This window comes from Pocillopora damicornis, chromosome 8 (genome assembly GCF_964200805.1).
Source record: "Pocillopora damicornis chromosome 8, jaPocDami1.2, whole genome shotgun sequence".
Taxonomy (NCBI): Eukaryota; Metazoa; Cnidaria; class Anthozoa; order Scleractinia; family Pocilloporidae; genus Pocillopora; species Pocillopora damicornis.
In genome coordinates, this window is record NC_142677.1 from 12,682,780 (window position 1) to 12,704,348 (window position 21,569).

Below are 21,569 nucleotides of genomic sequence, written 5' to 3' on the forward strand. Positions count from 1 at the left end.
TTGTTTAACAAGACTCTTTTGTTTCCTTAGCTTGGTTTCTTCTGTAGATAAATAGTATTTACAAATCGTCCGATAGGCTAATGACCACATAGATTAAAGTTAAGAGCTGTGATAACTCAGTGTATACTATGATGCTTTAGCACTGCAAATTGAATACTTATCTCCCATAATTCTGGGTTTCATCTTTTTTTCCAGCCTGCAGTATCGATCAAAGTCGTAAATATTTTCTGTTCTCCGTTAAGTTTCATACGCTTACACGAGGGTCTCGATAGGGTTAACCATAAGCCGTAAAACGGCCAAAATAATTTAGCCGTCAGGAGTAAATGTTGAAAAAATTTTAATTATTACTCGTGAAAAATAGGGTGTAGCTAAGGGGCTGGTCCTGGGGTGCTCGTGACCCCCCATATGAGATCCTTTTTTCAAGCCAACAACCTACATTACTCAGGTGGCGAACACTGGTAAAAACCTTCTGTTTCCCTCTGTTTGACACTGTGGGTCCCCCCCTCCTTTGAAAAATTCTCGCTACGCCCCTCATTATTTATCGCCCCGGAGGATTTGGGGGTGATTATACGGTTTTCAGGGGAATGGAGGAGGGATCAGTCGTTGCTAACAGAGTGCATTTGGAAATATAGAAAGTTGACGGGAAATGAGGAAGTATCATTTGAATATTATAAAATTTCGGGGTTTTACCTAAACCTAAAACATCAGGGACGATGATCTTCATTTTCAGAAGAAGCGTCTCTCTCGTTACACTGTTCTCAAAGACGTTCCAGTACGCATTTTAATTAGTTCTAAGGAGTTCACTGTGGTGTCACGACGAAACAATCTCTTAAAAAGGAAATTAAAACTGTGTCTGTAACTTGAGCTTTGAAAAGCGTAGATAAACGGGTTTACTGAACAACTGAGAAGCGTAAGATACTGTGCAACGTGCCGGAGGCCTGTTAGATACGCAATCTTCATCCTGTTGAAATTCAGTATGATCAAAAGACCGTAAGGGACGAAAGCTGTGAAGAACACCACACTTAACAAGATCAGCAGGATCACCAATCTTCTCTTTTCTCTTGCTTCTTCTGGGGTTTCTGCTCTTTCACTTTTGTTGCTGCAAATTGTCTTCTTGACATAAAGGCCGTATACAATTTGGGAATAGCAATAGGCAATAATGATGAACGGAATAAAAGTCAGAACAATAAAAAGACAACTGACGTAGATTGCCAATTCTTCTAAATCTGCATGGCAAGTACCCGCTGTTGAATCATAAGAGAAGCCTGCAAACAGCGGCGTCACCATCGCTATGGCAACGACCCAAATGGCAGTGATAACGTAAGTAATGTTGCCATTAGTGAGCCTGCCGGAGTTGATAAGCGGTTTCACCAGAGCGTGGTACCTTTCAAAGGCTAGGAGAGTCATGGTCAATGACGTCACTAAGAGTGTTACTATGACGATAGTGTTGTTATTAATGAACGCGCAAAGAAAACTGAGAAGTGCCTTCGGTGAAGTGGGACGGATTTTTCCAATGAGAAAATGGATTGCTGTGAACACTAACGTAGTAACATCGGCGGCTGCCACATTTACCAGGAGGTAATTGGTAGCTGTTCGCATACTGCGTATCATTTTGACCACAGTTATGACAAGCGAGTTGCCTACAACACCAACTATGATTATTAACCAGAAGAAGACCATGTCGACATCTACAGTGAAGCGGCCTGACTGGTTTGAAGAATCCTGTGGCGCGCTTGTGTTTGTCATTGAGCTATTATTTGATATAGAAGACATTGTGTATCTTCAGCTACCACTTCTCCGCTACAGCGGAGGATTGGTTGTATTTTACCTGAAACAAAGTATCAAAAAGAAAGAAAAGATGTAAAACCATTTAGCTGACTCAGCCAGTACGGAGAGATGCTTAGTGCTGATGGATGCTGTTTGACTTTCAAACAGACACAGAACCCTTCTTTGCTTGGCTGATTTGATTTCTTGACTAACACAACATCAACCTCGGATATTTTTTCAAAATATTTATTCGAAATTAACCCATATCTAACTATGAATATATGAAAGTCATAAATTTGAACTGCGGATAAAGACGTGATCTTCGCAGTGATGTACACTACTTAAGCAGTGGCGAAAGTAAGGCCTGAAAAGAAATTCAGGCCTGTACGGGATCCATGACCCCTGCGATACCGGTGCAGTGCTCTACCAGCTGAGCTAACACCAAATAAACCCGTTAAGAAGTGAATAAATGACTGTGAATATATGAAAGTCATATGTTTGAACCGCGGATAAAGACGTGAATATAAAAACGATCTTCGTATTAATGAACACTACTTGTGCAGTAATGAAAATAAGGCCTGAAAAAAAATTCAGGCCAGTACGGGATTTGAACCTATGACTCCTGCGATACCGGTGTAGTGCTCTACCAACTGAGCTAACGAGCCAACTGAGAGCTGAATTTTTTTTCAAGCCCTATTTTCACTACTGCTCAAGTAGTGTTCATTACCGCGAGGATCGCTTTCATACTTACGTCTTTATCCGCTGTTCAAATATATGACTTTCATATATCACAGTCGTTTGTTCATCAATTCATGGTTTTATTTGGTACCAACATAATGACCTCCCCCAGCTTTCATACTCATCGCCCATACCTACAGAAGCAACAATTTTTAGCCACTTTTTGCCTTTTAAAGTGGAGAACAACAAATCAGTTATAATCCGAATCAATCAAAGGACCGCAATACTGAATGTTGTTATTGGTCAAGCCCAAATAATCGCAGATTCCTTCAGAAAAAAACTATACTCAAGAAGGGAGGGAAGAAGAAACTAGAAAGGTTTCACAAAATGGCGTATGTTAACGTACTCTATTTACTAGAGGATCGATCAAAAATTGGAATCGTTTCTATTAACCAAACTCATTATCGCATTGAACCGAATAAAATTTTTCGAAAATAAATAAATGTTACCCTCAACACCTCTCAGGGATTTGCAGGATTTTTTGAGCAGAAATGAAGATGTTGTTTTAAAACTTGAATTGAAACGGTATTTTTCAATAAGTTTTAGTAATTCGAACTAAACATCACGGCTCTGTATGATATTTTAGAAATTTCTCCAAATTTCCTCTCGAAGATCCTTTAAAACAGTCTAAAATGATACTGCAACTATTTCAGTTCTCAGGAAATTACATGGGCCCTTCCGTTTTCTTCTCCAGATCCACATTCTATCTTGACCTTCGATAAACAAAAAAAATAAACGTATAAAAGCGAAAAATATAAATAAACAAGTGAAAAAGGCGCTAGCTAATCAACGTTGGATAAAAGAGCCTAGAAAACTGAGATTCGACGGTAAGATAGTTAAAAACCAATACTCGCAAAACTACGCTGTAGAGCTGAATAGTAATGATTACTTTCATTAAAAAAATTTCCTTTCATGAGAGAAAAAAAAAGCGAAACAATGCTAAGTATCATGATTTGTGTTGCAAAACGAACACGAACCCACAACCTTCCTCCAAGGTTTATCTGCTGGCAGATAATGTAATTATTTTTTTAAACATACATGCTCTGGCAATGAGATAGCGAAACATATTGACGATAGCATTTACGGTATTCCTAATAACAGCGACACAGTCAAAATATAACTTTCAGGTGACAAAAATACGAAACACACTCAAAGCTTACAATTTTTCTCTTTTTCATGTTTGCGCAACCGTCGAAAAGCGAGCCCCTTCGATAAGTTCATTGCCATGTACAAAGTGAGGATACAAGGTAAAATCCATAAATTCTACTGACGAAAATCATTGTAATCAATGATGAACTCTACAAAGCTTTTTGTGAATGAAAATGAGATCGCAAAGTCAGTTCACCATTCAACGAGTTCTGAGTGTTAAGATCACAATTTCTCTGAGGCAAAGTCATAGCGCCTTTGATTTTGCTTCCGGTGTTATTAGAATTTGGCTAGAGTCTCAAGATATAGCCCTAAATCAACTTATTTTGGTGACGGCTTCATTAAATAAGAAAATTTGGGCCAATCTTACCTCTTGATCTCGGTTTACAGAGAGCTTTCGAAGTTCGTATCTGTGTGCGTTTGACGTTTTCCATGCCTCGCACTTATTATGAATGAAATTTTTCCTAACATGTTAGTGTTTTAATGAACGGAGGAAGTAGGAGACAACTTGTCAATGTTTCGATGCCTCTTCTGTCGTAATGAGCAATAATAGATATTGCCGCGGTACATATGGATCTGCATTTCCCGAAATCTAGCCTATGGCAAAAATTTTCGATCTGTCGATTTAATTCTTAAAGTTTTCTCAAGGCACATTTGACTGCCCTGAGCAAAATGGGCCGAAAACATGTATGGTAATAAAATTGGCGGAAAGGTAACTTGCTCATGGTCTCTTTTTTAAAATTCAGCGAGTGCCGACATGTCGCAATTTAGGATGAAATTTTACAGCTGCCGAGTCATTACGAGAAGTCATGGAAAATGAATTTATACTATGACCCTAGATAACAAGATTCCGCATCGTACACGAAGGGATCCCACTACATTTTAGGTTGCAAATTTGTGATTTCAGTCTTTTCGTTTAGCACTGTCCTCAGCTATACCATTCGTTTCCTTTAAATCCTTTTTTATTAATTGTGATAACAGAGTGTGAGCACTTGGAGGAGTACTCAAGTACATTAGCCTAAAATCAGATGTTGTTTACATCCTTGTAATGCATTTTAACCTGATAACCACTTGGAGCTTTCATTTCGGCTAAAGATGTGTTCAATCATAATGTAGCTCTTCAAATGCTTGTTTCCGCATCATACACGAAGGGACCCCACTACATTTTAGGTTGCAAATTTGTGATTTCAGTCTTTTCGTTTAACACTGTCCACAGCTATAAGATTCGCTTCCCGGTTTTAAATCCTTTTTTAAATTGTGGTAACAGAGTGGAAGAACTTGGAGGAGTATTCAAGCACATTAGCCTAAAATCAGATGTTGTTTACTTCCTTGTAATGCATTTTAACCTGACAACCGCTTGGAGCTTTCATTTCAGCGAACAATGTGTTCAATCATAATGTAGCTCTTCAAATGCTTGAGAGACCTTTCCTTTTTCTACTTAAGCTCTTTATGATTTTTGATATGCATAAATGCTCTCAATGTTAAACAAATTGATTTGTATTGTTGTGGCTAAAGTTTCCTCGTAAGGGGTTATGTTCATCTAAAGGGAAACTTCCAAAATTCTCAGGTTTCTTTAAAATAATCTCGCTATGTTATTTGAGGCGAAAATTCCGCTAATTTTTATTAAAGCCATGCATACGTCGGATCAGCTACACAAATTTGTCTCAATATCAGTAGTTATTTGGTTGGTAAACTTTCAAATTAATAGTTGAATTTTTTTGCCGAAGATTTAACAATGCCCAGAAAGGATGTTGTTTATCCTACACCTTTAAAGAATTGGACACACTAACCGACGAGGTATGACTTTCAAGAAGACCAATATCTAGGTGAAAACTAGATCTTTACCGCTGTCCATAATTTTAGTGTTTCTCTTTTCAGTGGCAAAGTATACCCTTGAATTGGCACAAAAAAAGAAACCTAACTTTATGTAAAGACTGCGCAATAAAATTACTCATGAAAGATTATCTTTTTCTTTTGTTCTATACTCCTCAACAACATTAGAATGAGTTTTTTATTACAAAATCATCAGAATAATTTATGCCTTTTTGCGCCATCGGCACCCACGCGAGCAAGGAAAAATAGTAAAGTGAAGGCTACACTTAAAAAGGAACAGGAATAAATAGGAATACAGAAGATTAGGCAGATTTTGCATTTAGTTTTAGAGTTCTAAATATGCCCAAATGATTCCGTAGTTTCTCTTGAGTCGACCCAACTTGAATCTAATCACCATCGTCAGTTTTGAATTACATCCTCGAGACAGAATTTCAAGAAACCGAAGAATCATAAAATTTGTGTTGAATTATCGAAGTATTTCAATTTTGAACGAAATCCGATAAGAACTTGGTAGTGATGTAGTCTGGATTTCATTCTTTTGATTGTGAACCAAACTCTAGGCTCTCGAACCAACGGGATTAAATAAGATAAGAAGAAGAAGGCGAGTTTATTCGTACAAATGCGCTTATGTTTGTTTTCTGCTTTTCTAAAAGTTTGTTTTTTAGACAACACAATGCTTGAAAAAATACATTTGCATCTTGAGACTAAGCAATTTTGTCATTAGTATATCAGGTGCCCCGATCAAATATAGCAAACTTTAAATTGCCTTTTGCTTTTTCGCTAAGACCATTAATCCTATTATCTAATTCAGAAAGTAAAAGAAAAGAAAGAAAAGGCTAATTTTTCGTTTCGGGTTTTACATTGAGGTCAATTTCCATCTTAAAAAGTGATTGGAAATCTCAACCTAACATTATGTAACTGATCAAAAGATCAAAAAAACTAGCGCACTCTTTCACAAAGTGAATGCAAATTGAAGCGAATTCTACAAAGCAAGAAGGAGCAGTAGGTAAGGGGAAAGAAAGAAGAGATATTGATTGATGTTTTAGCTTTAGAAAATTAGTTGAAATATTTTGCCTCCAACAGTTTTAAATCTCTTTTAATCATGCTGGCACGGGCTTAAAGCCAAAATTTTTTTCCAGAAAACCTACACGAACAGTTTTAAGTTTCAGAAAATGGGATGTCAGCAGTCTCTATAAATATATTTTTACGTCTAGATACTCTGAAAAATCTGTGTATATCGAAAAAAATTCACATCATAAGAGAGAAGCGTTGACATTTCTATCGTTTTGATCTGATCTTAAATAAAAGCTGAATATTTGGCGGGTTACACTACTTTTTGAAGAATTCAAATCTAAATGTAACAACGTTTTGACTGACAAATAAGACCTTGGCCTGAAGTATAAATTTCACACAGATTTTAAAGTGATAATATTAATTTGTCCCACGCGCGTGGGATCGGATCAATCAGACAATTAAGTTTTCTTTAATCTTCACCTTCTAAACATCGGAAACAGGGCTACAAATCAATAACGGTGGACTGATATTCTCGAGGGTCAACCGACCACCGACGATTGCAAAAATGTTCGTCAATTACATTCAGTTCGTGATAACGAGTCGCCTGCGCATCAAAGTCAGTCCTTTCAATCCTCGGCCTGTCGTGAGGGTTTTGAGCAACACTGTGCTCTATTAACCAGCATTGCGCATGTACTCATTTATGTTACCGTCACCCTTGGAACATTTCATTGTCGTTGTAGTAGTAGTAGCGGCTGAGAATTAATAGAAAATTACCTGATAAGCAGAAACAGCTTCATGGGAGGTTGAATCACTCTACGATCGAAGAAGACGCAAGAAAAGTTTTCAATTTGAACATATCGATAAAAAATGGTTTTTAATCGTGTCGTGAGATTTTAACAGCCGAAATCTTAATCTTTTTAAGCTCATGTATTTTCCTATAGGTATCCTAGGGCAAATATCCGGCTTAAGTTCTGAGGTAAACTTTATAGAGAGGCTTCAGCTAAGCTTAATTAAGACTAGACAAGGTCGAACCTGACTCTATAATCTTACTTGGGCGCTTGGTGGAAAGAAGAGAATACGATATTCAGATTGATTGACTGAAAACGAGTCTTGAAAAAATCGTCTTTTTTTTTTTTCGTAAACTGGAACCTTTCAAGAGTAGTTATTTGCGTCAAATTAAATTCATTTTCGTTAGTGATTTTGACGAACCAAGGCGACGTAACGAACTAAAATACCAGCGGCATCAGGAGTCCGTCATAGTCAAGTACTAAGTTCTCACGAATTAACCTTGAGAGAAGGAACAGATTCTAATCGAAAACTTTAGCAAATCGATAATAGTTGAACGTGGCCTGTACTCTTATCGCCAGTGATATTCGTCATCAGAGTGTTCAAAATGTTATGGATACACAGGGCACAGTCGAGTGGGCCCACAACAAGTTTTGATCATTGTGATGACGAAGATCGTTGTGGAAAAGAGTACAAACCAGGCTGAACCACTGTCGATTTGTTTTTTTACCACAATATCGACATCAAACAAAGTGATTCTTTAGTGCATGACCAAGATCGGAACACGTTGACGCGAACAGCTACGAGATTCCTGTCCTTCCCACCATAAAAAAATATTACCACTGTAGGAAGGAAATGCCAAATAACAGTTTGCTGACGTAGCAAAGAATCCGAATACAAACGCAGATGATTCTGTTGAATTGGGTCTTTCTTTTTTGAATTGAGCGAAATTTTATACAATCCAGAAACGATCACTTGGATTTGATTTCTACATCAGATAACGAAAGGAAAAAATATCAAAAGCCTAAAGTTCGTTGTAGCTGTATGAATAAGTTGCAATACTTACTTCTCAACGCAAAAAGAGACCAAAAACAAACAGACAAATCGCAATGATAAACAGTGGCCTGATTAAATTTTTTACATTGCGAATTGTATCCCAGTATCACCTAATTTCTCTCAGTAGTAAGCCTGATGCAACGCTATATTCTCATAACTAGCAAGAAAAGAAAAGTACTTGGGCGGTGAAGAGAATTGCTTTGTACCATTGTAATTTGAATTTGAATTAGATTTCCATTTGGAATTATTATTAGAAGCATCAGAAGCACCGAGCAAAAATGCAATTTTTTTCCATTCTGTAAGAAGAAATTAATTCCTTTCGGCTTTCTAGAAAATTTTCTCCTAAAACAACATAAACACCTTACTATGATTGTCACGAAAAATCACTCGTGCATTTTCCTCTGAGTGCATCTAACGTACAGGTAAACAACACTTGTAAATCGTTCACCTCAAGCCGGTACTGGCCGGAGAAGTTTATTTTCCACGGTTAATGTTGGTAAAATTTGATAGAGCTTACCTTGAGTCAGAGTATATCCCTCAGATTCAAATATAATCCACTTTCTACGATCACCTTTTTCGACAAAAAGCGTTGGCTTCCCGCCTCGCTAGCTTTGGCTATTATAACTCAAGATTTTAAACTCAGCACATCCAACAATCTCGAAGATTTTCTTTCAGAATTTTTGTCTTTGTTTCTGCGTCCAGCAACACTTAGTCCTGCAGGAAGTATATTTGCTCAGATGAAGTTGGAGGCTTTATACTCTATTGCATAAAGTCTCAGATCCTTTTGTAATTTTTACAAAGCGGGAGATTTGGAATGACAGTCACGTATAGATGGTTTAATGTCTGTGTGTCACCATCCCGACAGAGAACACTGTTACTCTCTATTAAAAGCAAGGTCTACAATTGGTTGAAAAAAATCGTCACGCCTGGTAAACATCAGGCATCCAGGAACTTTTCAAATGAATACGGTAAAATGCATATCCGGGATCACGTAGAGGGACATCTGTCTTCTGAGCGCAGATGACGTACGTGCGATGGCAGTTTCATTGTTATTTGTGGTCGATTTTACGTGGAGATATGAATTTAATTATGAAAAAGAAATTGAGTCACGCTTCATATTTTGCCAATTTCTAACTCGAATCATCAGAAAAAAAAACGAGAGCGAAAAAGAATCGGTCAAAAAAATAGTTGGAATTTATAAGATGCCCCCTAGGCCGATGGAAGAGCGTGATTATTGGCACATTAAAATTTATTTACATCGAATCAGATCGAATAAAGAAAACGAAATGGACAGCGAAATCGCCGTCATACAAACAAATTAAATTTTGATAGATTGTGGTTCAACCTGATAATTTTTCACGGAAATTCGCTTTGTTGGTTTCTAAATGTTGGACAGCGAGCGTACGCTTTTCGTAAAAGCCCACTTATTTTTAGTTTGAATGATTATGCATTTTTGAACTGTTCAAGACACGCGCGAGTTTACTATTTGGAATTAGGAACATATCCTAATTACACCGTAATGAGACTCGACTTTGCTATTTTTTCGTAAGCGGTGAACGTTTCTTTGGGAAAGCTCTACGCTGTCAATGCATCAGTCGGTCCCAAGTCGCCGAAAATTTGCAACTGAAAATTCAGAAAGATAACCGATCTAGTACAAATGTGCTAGCGTCTAACGGATGTGAATTAGGGTCACTAATTTTGTTACAAGACAGCGTTTCAGATCATTTTTTCTTTGACATCAGCGATTTTCATCAGCTGAACCCATTATGCCGCGGTTTTCCTCGTCTTTCAGGGCTTAAAACCTTTGCAATAACAGTCATGCCAGCAGATGGAGAAAATTCGGCTAAAACTATAAGGTTTTTTTTTTTTACAGTCCTTTTGATTTCGCCTTTAAAGTTTCCCTTTTTTTGTACAGGCTAACAATGTTTTGAGAAATGTTCAGTGTAACCTTAAAATAATTTTCAGCGAAAAGAATGAGATGTGAATGACATTACCTTTTGCTGTCACGTCAATATAAATAACAATAATAAAAACGGTAAATTATAATAATGGCATAATAATATTATTAATAGTAACAGTAATGATGTTTACTGAATCCAACTCGCCAAGGTGGTTTTCAATTTGAAGTTACCCTTCAGAAACACAGGATGAAGCTGTGGATTAACCATTACGTTAGCGGAAGTGTGGTTGCCGTTTTAAAATAGTCAACAGACAACAGCAGCTGTACATATGGTCTTCAAATATGTTGATTTACTGCTGATTATAAATGTTGCATGACTTACCTTAGAAGTCGCGGAATATGTAGTTTGTTGACAGCTATGCAAATAAGTTCCAACAGCCCGAACAATAATGGTAAGGTCGCCACTAATTGAATTTTCCCGGTGAAAGAACAAAGTCGATGTTTTACTTGCTGTGTTTTCTATAAAAAAAATAAAGCAAGAAAGAAAACGAAAAAGTAAATAAATAGATTTGACGATGGTGCCGTTTTACAGAAGTATATTCTCGCCAAATATATAGCCTCGTATATATATATAAATGCGCACGCTCGAATTTAATTTTCAAAGGTTCAGGTGATAAATTTAGACATAAACTTGACGTTACTGGCGACACGTTTGCTTTGATAAAAAAATGATATTTCTATCAAAGGAAAAAGCTCTTTCTTGCGTACGATAAAGGAAAAAGATGCCAAATTTTCTTCAAATGCAATAAAAGTGGTGGAATATAATGCCGGTACAAGTTAGGCCCGGCCAATTTGGTCGTTTCTTCATTTTTTGGAGGAATCAACCACCTTTTCGTAGTAGGAGAGCAAAAAAGCTTTACGAATGTTAGACGAGTGTTACTGGTAAATCGCAACATTATTCAATAAAAGGAATAAAGAGATCCTTTATTACAGAGCCTGATTTTGGTCTTTGCAGACATTTCGGAAGAGCATTTCTTTTCCAAGACGTTTCCAAACACCAAAAACAGGCTCTGTTTGAAGGCATCTCTTTATTTCTTTTTTTTATGGTAGAGTCGTTAGACAACTTAATTTCTAAATTATTCAACACGTTAAAGTACTTGATTTATCCCGTGTAACTAATACATCATATGTTTTCTTATAGAAAATTATCCGTCCTCTCGTAAGGATCCTTTGTTGAACAAAAACTTTTCATTTTTTTTAACAAAAAAACTATTCAATTTATTCTGGGCGTTTTAAAGGTTCGGCGATTAAGAACTGTAAACAAAATGATCCTTTCTCCCTACTGAGCGACATCAAAAATGAATGAATTGAACATTCAATATGATTTTCGTAGGTAAGTTGGTGAAACTGATTAGAAAAATTGATTTACTCGGCCAGCACATGCTTTTGATAACGTCAACTATCCACGTACATGCGGTAAATAACCATTGCAACGGAGTTGGATGTGATTAATTTAAGCCTGAAATAACCTAGAGAAGACAAAATTAGAATTATTTATCGATCCTTACTACGATAGTATCAACAAGTATTTAGAAATTTACGAGGCAAGTTCCTCAGACTTACGCTTTAGTTCTATAAAAAGTGCCCACGTAACGAAAGTCGGCAAAGAAAAATTCGTTGCTCTCTTGAGAACCAAAATGAAGCACGGACGGTCTCATGAACACGTTTCATCAAACGAAGTTTTTCTGTGGGAAACAAATTATTCATAAGTATATTCAAGTCACCAAAAAGAGACAACTGTCATGGTGTGATGTTTACTCGTCGTTTATTTATAGCGAAAAAAATTATTAAAACGACAAATAATTTGAACGAGGCTTTCGAACTGTGACGTAACCGTGTCAATATTTTCGTGCGTTTCGAGGGGATTTTTCGTTAAAAAAAATTGTTCTTTACGTCCTTGACGAGATGTGTTGGATATCTCTTACGTAAAGATTAGAATCGGTATAGTAAGTCGTGGGCTATTTTTTAAGTCAAGTGGTACAAATTCATACGGTAAAAAAATTCTTGCGTATTAGGGCAGTTGGGACTTACATTTTTTTACAAGTTTATTCACCTGGAAAAAGGTCCAAATTCCTCAAAACAAAACGCAGTGAGAAGACGATGCATTTGGTTTTCAAGAACCGTAATGTGCGGTCACTGAGTTGTAATGAATGCGTTCGTAATCATGTTTGTAACAAAATAACATTAACGATCGAGAGCTTAATTACAATAATTCTATCCCTTCATTATTTGTTGACAACGCTACGAGACACCATGAAATGATCTCGTCTTTTTTTTTCTCTCCCTCTATCTCTCTTTTTCTCTTTTACTGGAAGTGGAGCCCCTTTGAAGACTGACACAGTTTAGAATACATTATACGCTATCGAGGGAAGAGGCGAAATATTTGTCTTGAACCGACGTTCTAATCCAAATTTGCCAACCCATCTGGCAGCTAGGTAGATGCAAATCATGTCACACGGTTGCTTGGTTTCTAATCTAAAGATGCAAAATACATGTAATGTGCGGGGGAAGAAGACTTGTCATCTCGTTCCTCCGTTTTTCTTCATATTTCATTTGTAAGACGACCGTTGCAATTGCTTGAAAAAAGGAAGAGGGCGAAAAGCAATAACATTCCGCTGTGGGGGCGTTTGCGATGATATCACTTTTATCATTACAAATAAAAACTCTGATGCATAATAGACTTTTGTCTAAATTTATGAACAATTTAAGGTAGCTTTGAACACGCGATACAGATCTTTTAACAAATTTCAAGAGGATGAGAATTCATTTATTGAGTTGTGTAGGGATGTACAAGGTCGGTTACCTTTTAAAAATTTTACACGCTGCACGCAAAGAGAGAATATTTCAAACTCTGCTATAATCTTTTCTTTCTTTTACAGAAAACTGACCATTTCACGTCGTATCTCATATCCCATCAACCCCTCCCCTCTCCTCTTAGTAGTGTTCATGGCTTACCACTTCCTCTTCTGCAGTTAAGCGAGGAAACCTCTTCAAGTTAACCTAGGATGACAAGTTACATGCTGATTTTAATTCTCAGAAATAAGACTGGGGCTTTAGCCAGCTCGCTTTCAAGTCATCAAGCCTAAAAAATCTGAATAAAAGAGTGAGTTTTATATCTATCTCTGATGTTTTTGAAATAGGTTGAGGTGAGTGGAATGCATATAAAATAGTTAAAAGACGACCAGTTGTCTATTTTGAACACACTGAAATGATTATCGTCAATATGACGTAGTCACCATTCGCCTTCCGTTTGAGTTGTCTCAATAAAATATAACCTGTCTGTAAGGAGTTTGGTGTGAGTGGGATGCATCCTGACTCGTATTCCAAAACATCGTGGGAGAGCTTTGGATATCTTGTAAAGTTCGTACCTATATTATTTTAATTTATTTTAACCATGTTCGTGTCCAAATTTGACGCAACGTTCTACGTAAGCGATAATAATTTTTAGAGTCGGTCTCTTCACCCTTTCTCTCCCAAGATTTCATTGGTAACTCTCTTTACCATCTGTTATACAGGTTTTATGGAATTATTTCGGAGAGTTTGGTATTGGATCAACTAATAATCCCCTGGTTGATCTTTTCTTTATTCTCCTAACTTGCCTGCTTGATATTGCGTTGATGTTGTAACGAGAAATTCTGTCTTGCTCACTCCTGGGGATTTAAGGGGTTGATGTTTTCAAAAGATATAATTCTTGGAGAATAAACGCGATGGAGGAACTTTTCGTTAGGTGAAGTCTTACACTGATCTTGATGGAAATAACTAGCAAGAAATGTCAGCGATATTAGACGGAAATTTATTTTGTATCACACAGGTGAAAAAGAGATGCCCACCTGCTTCTGTCCATTAGCCAGTCATCTTTAATGGATTCAAATTTCAATTTATTTTGTGGACAGAATAAAACAAAAGCGTCGTAAACAGATATGCAGCCAGGATCCTTTTATCCTGCTTTGTTCATGCTCACTTCATTGTAAAAAACGCGATTGAGTCACCAATACCGTTCTTGACTCTCCATAAAACCTTGTTGGAAAATGCAAGAGGCCAACTAAATATCGGTTTAATTTAGAAGTCAATGCAAAAAGTATTAATACGAGAAAAGACTTAGATAAAATAAGAAATATGAGAGACTTCTTTATGTTTCAATCGAATAAATTGAAAAATCATCGTCCGACTTGCTCTTTCTTGGAGCTACGTTCTTCAATGTTGTTATTGAACATATTTGTTTGCAAAAATTGCATTTCTTTTAAGATAGATTTTCGATTATGTGTCCTCATTTTTAAAAGGTTTGCAAAACCTTTAAACCACGCAGAGTTTTTTTTTTCTTTAATTTTGAAAAGCTTTCAGAAATGTTCAATATTTTGCACCGTCTAACAGTTTTCATCACTCATCATGAGTTTGAGGTTTATGATTTGAAACAAATTATTGAAAACCATCAGACTGCAATTTATTCTAGAAGTCTATTCGTTTTACTAAACACATTGCCCAGGGAAAAGTGACAAATCTGCCATAAGTGATTTCATACTTGGTACGAAGAGACATCAGTTTAAACTTAAAAGGGAACAAGATAAATTCCAATTTTCCCGGTAACTTTGCCCATCTCAAGCAAAATTACCTTGCCAAAAAAGCAGGCGGCCAAATCCAGACTGAGAAACTAATTTAGGAATGTTTACATAATATCTATGTATAAAAGAAGAAAATTCAAGCAAAAAACAAATTTGCCCGACCAATCAAAAAGATATACCTACCTAATAAAGGAAGTATGTTATTTAATATTCTTGCTGATTATGCATTCAAGGCAATCGTAGGTAGAGAAAGATATGATCAACTTGACACTGGAGAAAATTAGCTTTGCTGTGTAATATTTCATGCGTTAACTTACAACATTTCCTTGTGATATTTCATGAGCTAACCTACAAGCTTTGGAGTGATTTAAGGGGGTTCACCGTTTGAAGTAGCAGAAATGTAAAGGGGAGCCAATAGGAAGTAAAATTGGATGGTTCTAATATTCAAGGAAAAATTTTCAGTGGTGTGGAAAGTGAAGTAATTGTCACGTCCTTTTGTAAGTTTTGCAGAGACTGAACCATCTATATGGTGGTTTGATAAACTTGACAGATTTTTTTCGGCTTTAGCCGTTTCCAATTAAATTGACATAAATTTTGTAATGTTTCTCAATTTTGAGTGAAGTATGGTTTTAATTTCCTTGACGGACCATTTTACGCTGTCATTCTTAAGTCAAAGACATTTTTCGAAATTATGCATTTAGTTCCAAAGGGATGAAGGCAGCTGGATCATAGTCATTGTAAAATACGTTGCACGATTTTTTTTTTTAAAAGTCTTCCCTAACCTTTTTTGATTGAGTGAAACTGGTCCGAATTCAGGCGCTATTAACCCTATGTTTAATTTCTATATTTCTTCTTTCCGCCCAAAGGATTGTTAAAGACAAATTAAAAATCCTTATTTAAAACATTGAAGAAAAGATCGCCCTAAAATTAATGAAAAGAAAAGATCAAAAACAAGGCGTGGGTTTGTTTTCTTTTGCTTTTTTTTATTTTTTTATTTTTTTTTTTCGGTTCCATGGTCTTATCCACATCTCTCCTGAAACGAAAGCTGATCTACACTCTTTCATGTAGTGTTTTATTTGGTATTATAACTGAAAAATCAAAAAACCTTGACTAAGAAGCAACTCAAGACATTTCAAAATGTTTTTTCTCAGATAGGTACCAAAAAGGTAAATCCAAAACTTTGCCCTGGTAAGAACAACTTACTCTAGTTTATGTTTCTTTTAGTGTTAAATACTGATTTAAAAGACTTACCTTCAACCTCGAAAAAGCAGCAGAAAGTTGTTTTGCAGTATTTAAGCTGGGGCGACAATGATTAATTGACTTCTGGTAGCACAAGAACATATATTGCTTTTTTCCAAAGTTCACATTATTGCACCTCTGCTATTGTCCAATAGGAGATCATTTTTTAATTAAAACTGAATCATTACCCGGAGACATTTGTCTGCTGACTGGAGACACTTCAGACATACCATCAATTTAGGTAGATTTCAAAGGAAACCGTGTTTAGAAATTGGCATAAGGAACCTTAAACTGTTCAACACATTTTACCAAACTTGTGCCATCATTGTTCAGTTAATTTTATACATAAACAAGGTAGATCTTATCTGTAAACTCAGTACACAGGAGCAGCAGAGACTAACAAATCAAATTAAAAAATGTTCTTGAGGTTTCCAAGAAATCACGCAAAGATAAAACTCTAATCTGGCCTTTACCGTGAAAGTCTTTTTCATGTGCCGAAACTTAAGATTAAAAGCATTTCTGATGTCATTCGAAATTCGATTTTCGACCAGAACTATATCCGCTTGTGAACCTGATGGTAGTTAGGAGTGTTAGAGATTTATCCCGTGTTGTTAAAGGCAGATAGTCACCAAAAACAGGCCGCGAGAAAAATGGCATCTCAGAAACCCACAAGTCAGATTTTGTTTCGAGCATGACGTCATGGGCACGAAAGGAAAACACAGGTGAACACAACTGTAAAACGTATGGGGCCTGGGCGAGAAAATAAATTTTGCCGCCTGCGCTCCAATTTCCCACGCCATGTTTTTCAGGCTTTTACAGTTAAAAAAAAAAATGAAAGTGAAGTCCTCTCTATTGACACAAGAGATTATATAAAATCTCTTGACTGAAGGAAACTTGTTTAATTCGCTATCTATGAAATTTGACCTTTTGTATATTTTAAAGGAGTCTGGAGATAAATCCCAGCGTTCCGATTGGTTCTTTCTTGATCGGGATTCTGCCCTACGGACCGCTTCCTCGGAAACGATCATCAGTCGTCCATTTTTGTTTACGCGGCCGGCACATTTGATATTTGCATCAAAGACTGTGAAGTTCATCATGGAAAATACTTTCATCCTTCGCAAAACCAAATGATTTGATTTTAGAAAGAAGCAGACAATCATTAGAGCGAACTTTTCATTATCCGCAGGAAGTGCGGTTTTGTGCGCAATAAAGCGATGAGCTGCGAAGCTTGGGAAGGAACATGACTTATTTCCAAGCACTTGCGATTTCTTCGCTCATCGCTTGGCGAACACAAAACCATAAAGTGCATACAAAACCGGCAGCCAGCCACACAGGCTGATGTGTAGTTGTATATGAAACAACCATAAACGAAATCCAGGAGGCCATAGATGATTATATAAACAAACAGTAATATGCAGACACAACTGATTTGTATAAAGAAGCAGACTATCATTCACGGGGCTAAGTTTTCATTCACCTCAAGATCTGATTGAAATTGTGATGAGACCTGCGCAACAAGCGGTTTTATGGGTAATATCGCGATGATATTTTCTGACACTTGCGATTTCTACCCTCATCGCCTAGCGAACAAAAAACCACAAAGTGCACACAAAACTGCCAGCCAAGCAGGCTACTCGTGATGTAGCATTTGAAACAACCATAAACGAAAGTCAGATGGCCATAGACGATTTTATAAACAAACAGAAATATGCAGAGATAAATTAGAAGCTGACTTCTCTTACTGATCCTTCCTCTCTTTTGTTTTGCTTTCCTCTGAAATTATATTTCTTTACAAAGTGATTATGCGCTAAAGTTGTTATCAATTTTTATTTTGGTGTACAGTGTCCCATGTTCTTAAGAAATGCGGCCTAGGTATAGATGTTGTCTTACAGTGGCATTCCTTAACACGTATTTTTATGTTACATGTACAATGAAGAATTATTTAACATCCTTAACGTTATTACGTTATCGACTGTGTAAAAACTAAATACCTTGTGGTTACAGCTCGGTCTTTCGCTCAGGTGAGGACATTCAGTAAAAATCATAGGACAGAGACGGAAGATTAATGTAAAGGCGAACAGCGGTGAGATTGGCTCTAAACTAAACTGGCTTCGGCGATAAGAAGCTGCATCAGGAAACCACAATACTTTCCACACGAAGCTAAAAGTAACTAAAGGGAAATCTTCATAATCCGGCCAGCGCCATACGGATTTCCCTTTCTGTCTCATAATTTTTCTTGAGGACACGGAATAACTAACATCAACCGAAGAGGGTGATTGCAATCTTTATGACTTTCATCATAATAATCGCTTCGGGCTTCATACATATTTTTTAAGCAGCGATGACAAAATGGTTATGATAGTAAGCATTACTCTTACTTTCTTATCATACTCTCAAACTGAGAGAGAGAGAGAGAGAAAACAGAAAGTTTCGCTGAATTGGTCAGCTGTGATATCAAAGTCACTAGAAAATTCGCCTCAGGCACATTAAAATTTAGATATTATGTCATATGTGATTAATAGGTTTTTGGCTCACTCTTAATGTAAATACTACCTTTAATTTTATAAAACTTCAGGAAATTTGTGAGAAAATCTATGGCCTTTTTTTAACGATTATTTATATGCGTGTAACTTGATGAAAACTACCATTAAAGACTTATCTGACGGAGCAATCGAAAGAGAATCAGAAACACTACTTTAACTTGATACAAAGCAAGATTTGATCTATAACATATATATAAATACGTATACAGATACGTTATTTCTTTTTAATGACGAAGGAAATCAAATACAGTTACGCACCAGCATTATTAGTAATTCCTAGTGATGTTTCTCACACAATGAATTTTTCTTTGAAACAACTTATAATTCAACAAACCTTCCTATAAATTTACGTGCCCCAATGGTTATTCATCAGATAGCAATTAGTTTTACTTTTCTGCGATTGCTTTCGTTCTTTGGTGTTAGCGACTTATAAGATAACAGACTGGAACTTGAATGAGATAAAACTCTTGTCATATGCTTTACCTAGCACGAACAAAAACTGTTATCAACTTGAATCACGCGTAAATTGATTTAAAAGGGTTGGAATAGTTTTAGGCAGCGTCAGTAATTGTGCAAAAGGAGCGACTCGGTTAAGCTCCTCTTGAAAAAACTTTTCAGCTTATATAGCAGTTCAAGAATCTAAGGAAGGATATATATAGTAGCTGTACTTATTTAGCAGATGTGAATCGTCCTGTTTGTAAAGTATAGACGGCGTATGGATGTTCTAATCAATTTAAGACGCATAACAGCATTACAACGACAAACGCTGTTGTCTGCTTAAGTTCAGTCTTGATGCGTAAAGGTCGTTCTCCATATTTTGGCGCAGATGATCTGCAAAAAGCTAACAGCTAACTGGTAAATTCTTGGCTTGAATACGGTCATTTCAGAAACATAAGGTGGCCATATGTAGATTTTGGTAGTTATATGGTCATAATGGGTTTTCTAAGCAACGCCAAAACCTGTCGAGACCGGTTTCGAAAGGTACCGTCTAAATGTTTTGCTTCACACCTTCATAATTCAAACCTTAGTTCGGATTCGAGCCATATTTAGTATTAAATATTGATCAGTCGTCCAGGATACAAATTGATCGATGAACAATTATTCGCCGAAGGCGAAGTGAATTTTGTGGAATAATCCCCGAGACGAAGTCGAGCGGCATATTCCACAATATTCACTGAGCATCTGTTGTGCTCTTCGAAGTTGAATTTTCTTTTAATCGCGATTATCAACTCTTCAAAAGCATTGAAAAAAGACGAGAGGCAGACATTTTGAAATTTAGCGCTCTTATTATAATCACCTCGCGCGAAGTTATTAAAGCGAGATACAGCGTAATCCTCAACCAATCAGAGCGCGCGCATCTCTATAATCGCTGAGCAATTAAACTAAAAGCTTTTATAAGGAGGATCAGGTCCTGTTTTACAAATGTGTGCTACATCGCTTCAAGATCTTTATTTTCATTTTGTTGAAGACCCCACACGATCCTTATCACGACCACACAAGCTTTAATCCCTATTGTATTCAAATATAGGCTTACGATGAAATCTTTCCTACACTGTAAATGTCTTCATTACTTTTTATTAGTTCCAATCAAGCCAATAGGTTATTTTCAATATTTTTAACCGCCGTAACCCTGTCTTTATAAAAGTTGAAGTTAACCAAGTCAGTTTTAAGTCGTCTTTTTTTGTTTTCTTTTCCAACGATTTTCACTTATCTAAAGACAGAACCTGACTTGCTGAACGACGTCAGGAATATTAGAAAAAAAAATCATAATTTTAACCACTATGTGGCAGTCTAGAGATTTTGTATGTATACTAAGGCCTTAGTCGATGTTTCTAAAAGATAGTTCTTGAGTTACAAAAGAAGACTAACAGAATGAGGTTGAACTATGAATACGACTTGTATAAATTGTTGCTGAATGCAAAGTAGGGTAGTTCTAAATATGGCAACAGCCGTGTGATAACAGGTCTGTATCATTTTCTCATTAAGTAGCGTGGAGTAAAATCAATTTTCCCAGTATCCTATCAGAAAATAAAAGTTGCAATATTCTTTGCTGATATCTTTTTTAACCATAATCAGTATATCGGTTTTTATTTTTTTAACGCTCCCTCTTGTTAATTGGGTTGAGTTAGAAAACAGCAAACAATGGTTTGAGGAGCGAATTTGCATGAAAATCATATCCGTGCGAGAAGTTGTTTTCGGCAAAACGCGTTGATTGAAAACTCCCTTATACTTAAGTGATACTGAATCAGATCAAACTTCCGGTAAAGACTCGATACGTTTAGACACTATCTAGACTTTCATGGTTAAGTTTTTTGTTGTGGCGTCTTCCTCATCGGTAATGAAAGTAAAAGTCGTAAAAACCTTTTTAATACATTTCTGAGTGCTTTCTTGAATAAACAAGTCTTTTAGAGATTAAGGTGCGATGGACGTCTTTGTCATTTTAATTTCTCTCAAAAAACCGACTGAAGAGGCCATAAAACTTTTATCTTACGATTCATTAGGGTCTGTTGTATCACCCATGCGCGATATTGACTATGTAAAACAATCGCCGATGTGTAAGGCTTAAACAGCAAAAAGGAAGACAGTGACTTATTGCTATCACTTTGAGAAAGATGATAAGTTTTCGCAGCCGGAAGATGCTTATAGCTTAAGCTTAGAACAGGGGTATAAAGGGTAAGTATAGAACTAACTTAATTTCTGTTCGAGCTTTAAAACCAGTGTTACTTTTTTGAAGCATGATGCACGGAACACAGATCTTTTAATTTTATTAAGGAAAGTTAAGCATTTGATTTGCGGCAAACAACGCAAACTTTACGTTCGAGCTGTTTGCTTTCCACCATGGTGCACTTAAGTGGAAATACTTCTTGCCTAAATGGTGGAAAAAAGTTTGTTTTGTAATTTTCTCTGGGTTAATTCAAGAAATATAGG

General features: G+C 36.5%; 3 protein-coding genes across 5 annotated transcripts in view; 1 reads left to right on the plus strand and 2 right to left on the minus strand.

The window, feature by feature from the left end:
* Positions 1 to 12,439, minus strand: LOC113678769 (galanin receptor type 1-like). 3 transcript variants are annotated; one of them, XM_089181257.1, is made up of 3 exons: positions 11,864 to 12,439; positions 10,623 to 10,759; positions 1 to 1,828 (listed from the first exon to the last, which is right to left on the minus strand). In XM_089181257.1, exon 3 carries the CDS (start codon positions 1,771 to 1,773, stop codon positions 748 to 750), a length of 1,026 nt encoding a protein of 341 aa, XP_089037383.1. In that variant the 5' UTR covers positions 1,774 to 1,828; positions 10,623 to 10,759; positions 11,864 to 12,439; the 3' UTR covers positions 1 to 747. The 3 variants fall into 3 exon arrangements, with proteins under 3 accessions (XP_089037383.1, XP_089037384.1, XP_089037385.1); XM_089181258.1 differs by lacking the exons at positions 10,623 to 10,759; positions 11,864 to 12,439 and adding an exon at positions 8,858 to 9,807; XM_089181259.1 differs by lacking the exons at positions 10,623 to 10,759; positions 11,864 to 12,439 and adding an exon at positions 4,022 to 5,654.
* Positions 12,435 to 21,569, minus strand: part of LOC149041424 (uncharacterized) — a 19,881-nt gene continuing 10,746 nt past the window's right edge. Inside the window, exon 4 of the mRNA XM_089181263.1 lies at positions 12,435 to 13,300. Coding sequence (XP_089037389.1) covers positions 13,235 to 13,300 — 66 coding nt within the window. The 3' untranslated portion in view covers positions 12,435 to 13,234. The remainder of the gene's footprint in view (positions 13,301 to 21,569) is intronic.
* Positions 21,203 to 21,569, plus strand: part of LOC113678759 (substance-K receptor) — a 17,957-nt gene continuing 17,590 nt past the window's right edge. The window contains exon 1 of the mRNA XM_089181255.1: positions 21,203 to 21,314. The gene's annotated coding sequence lies outside the window, so the exon portion shown is untranslated. The remainder of the gene's footprint in view (positions 21,315 to 21,569) is intronic.

Coding starts and splice junctions, on each gene's coding strand:
- LOC113678769 (XM_089181257.1), bottom strand. CDS start 1,773: ATGTCTTCTATATCAAATAATAGCTCAATGACAAACACAAGCGCGCCA.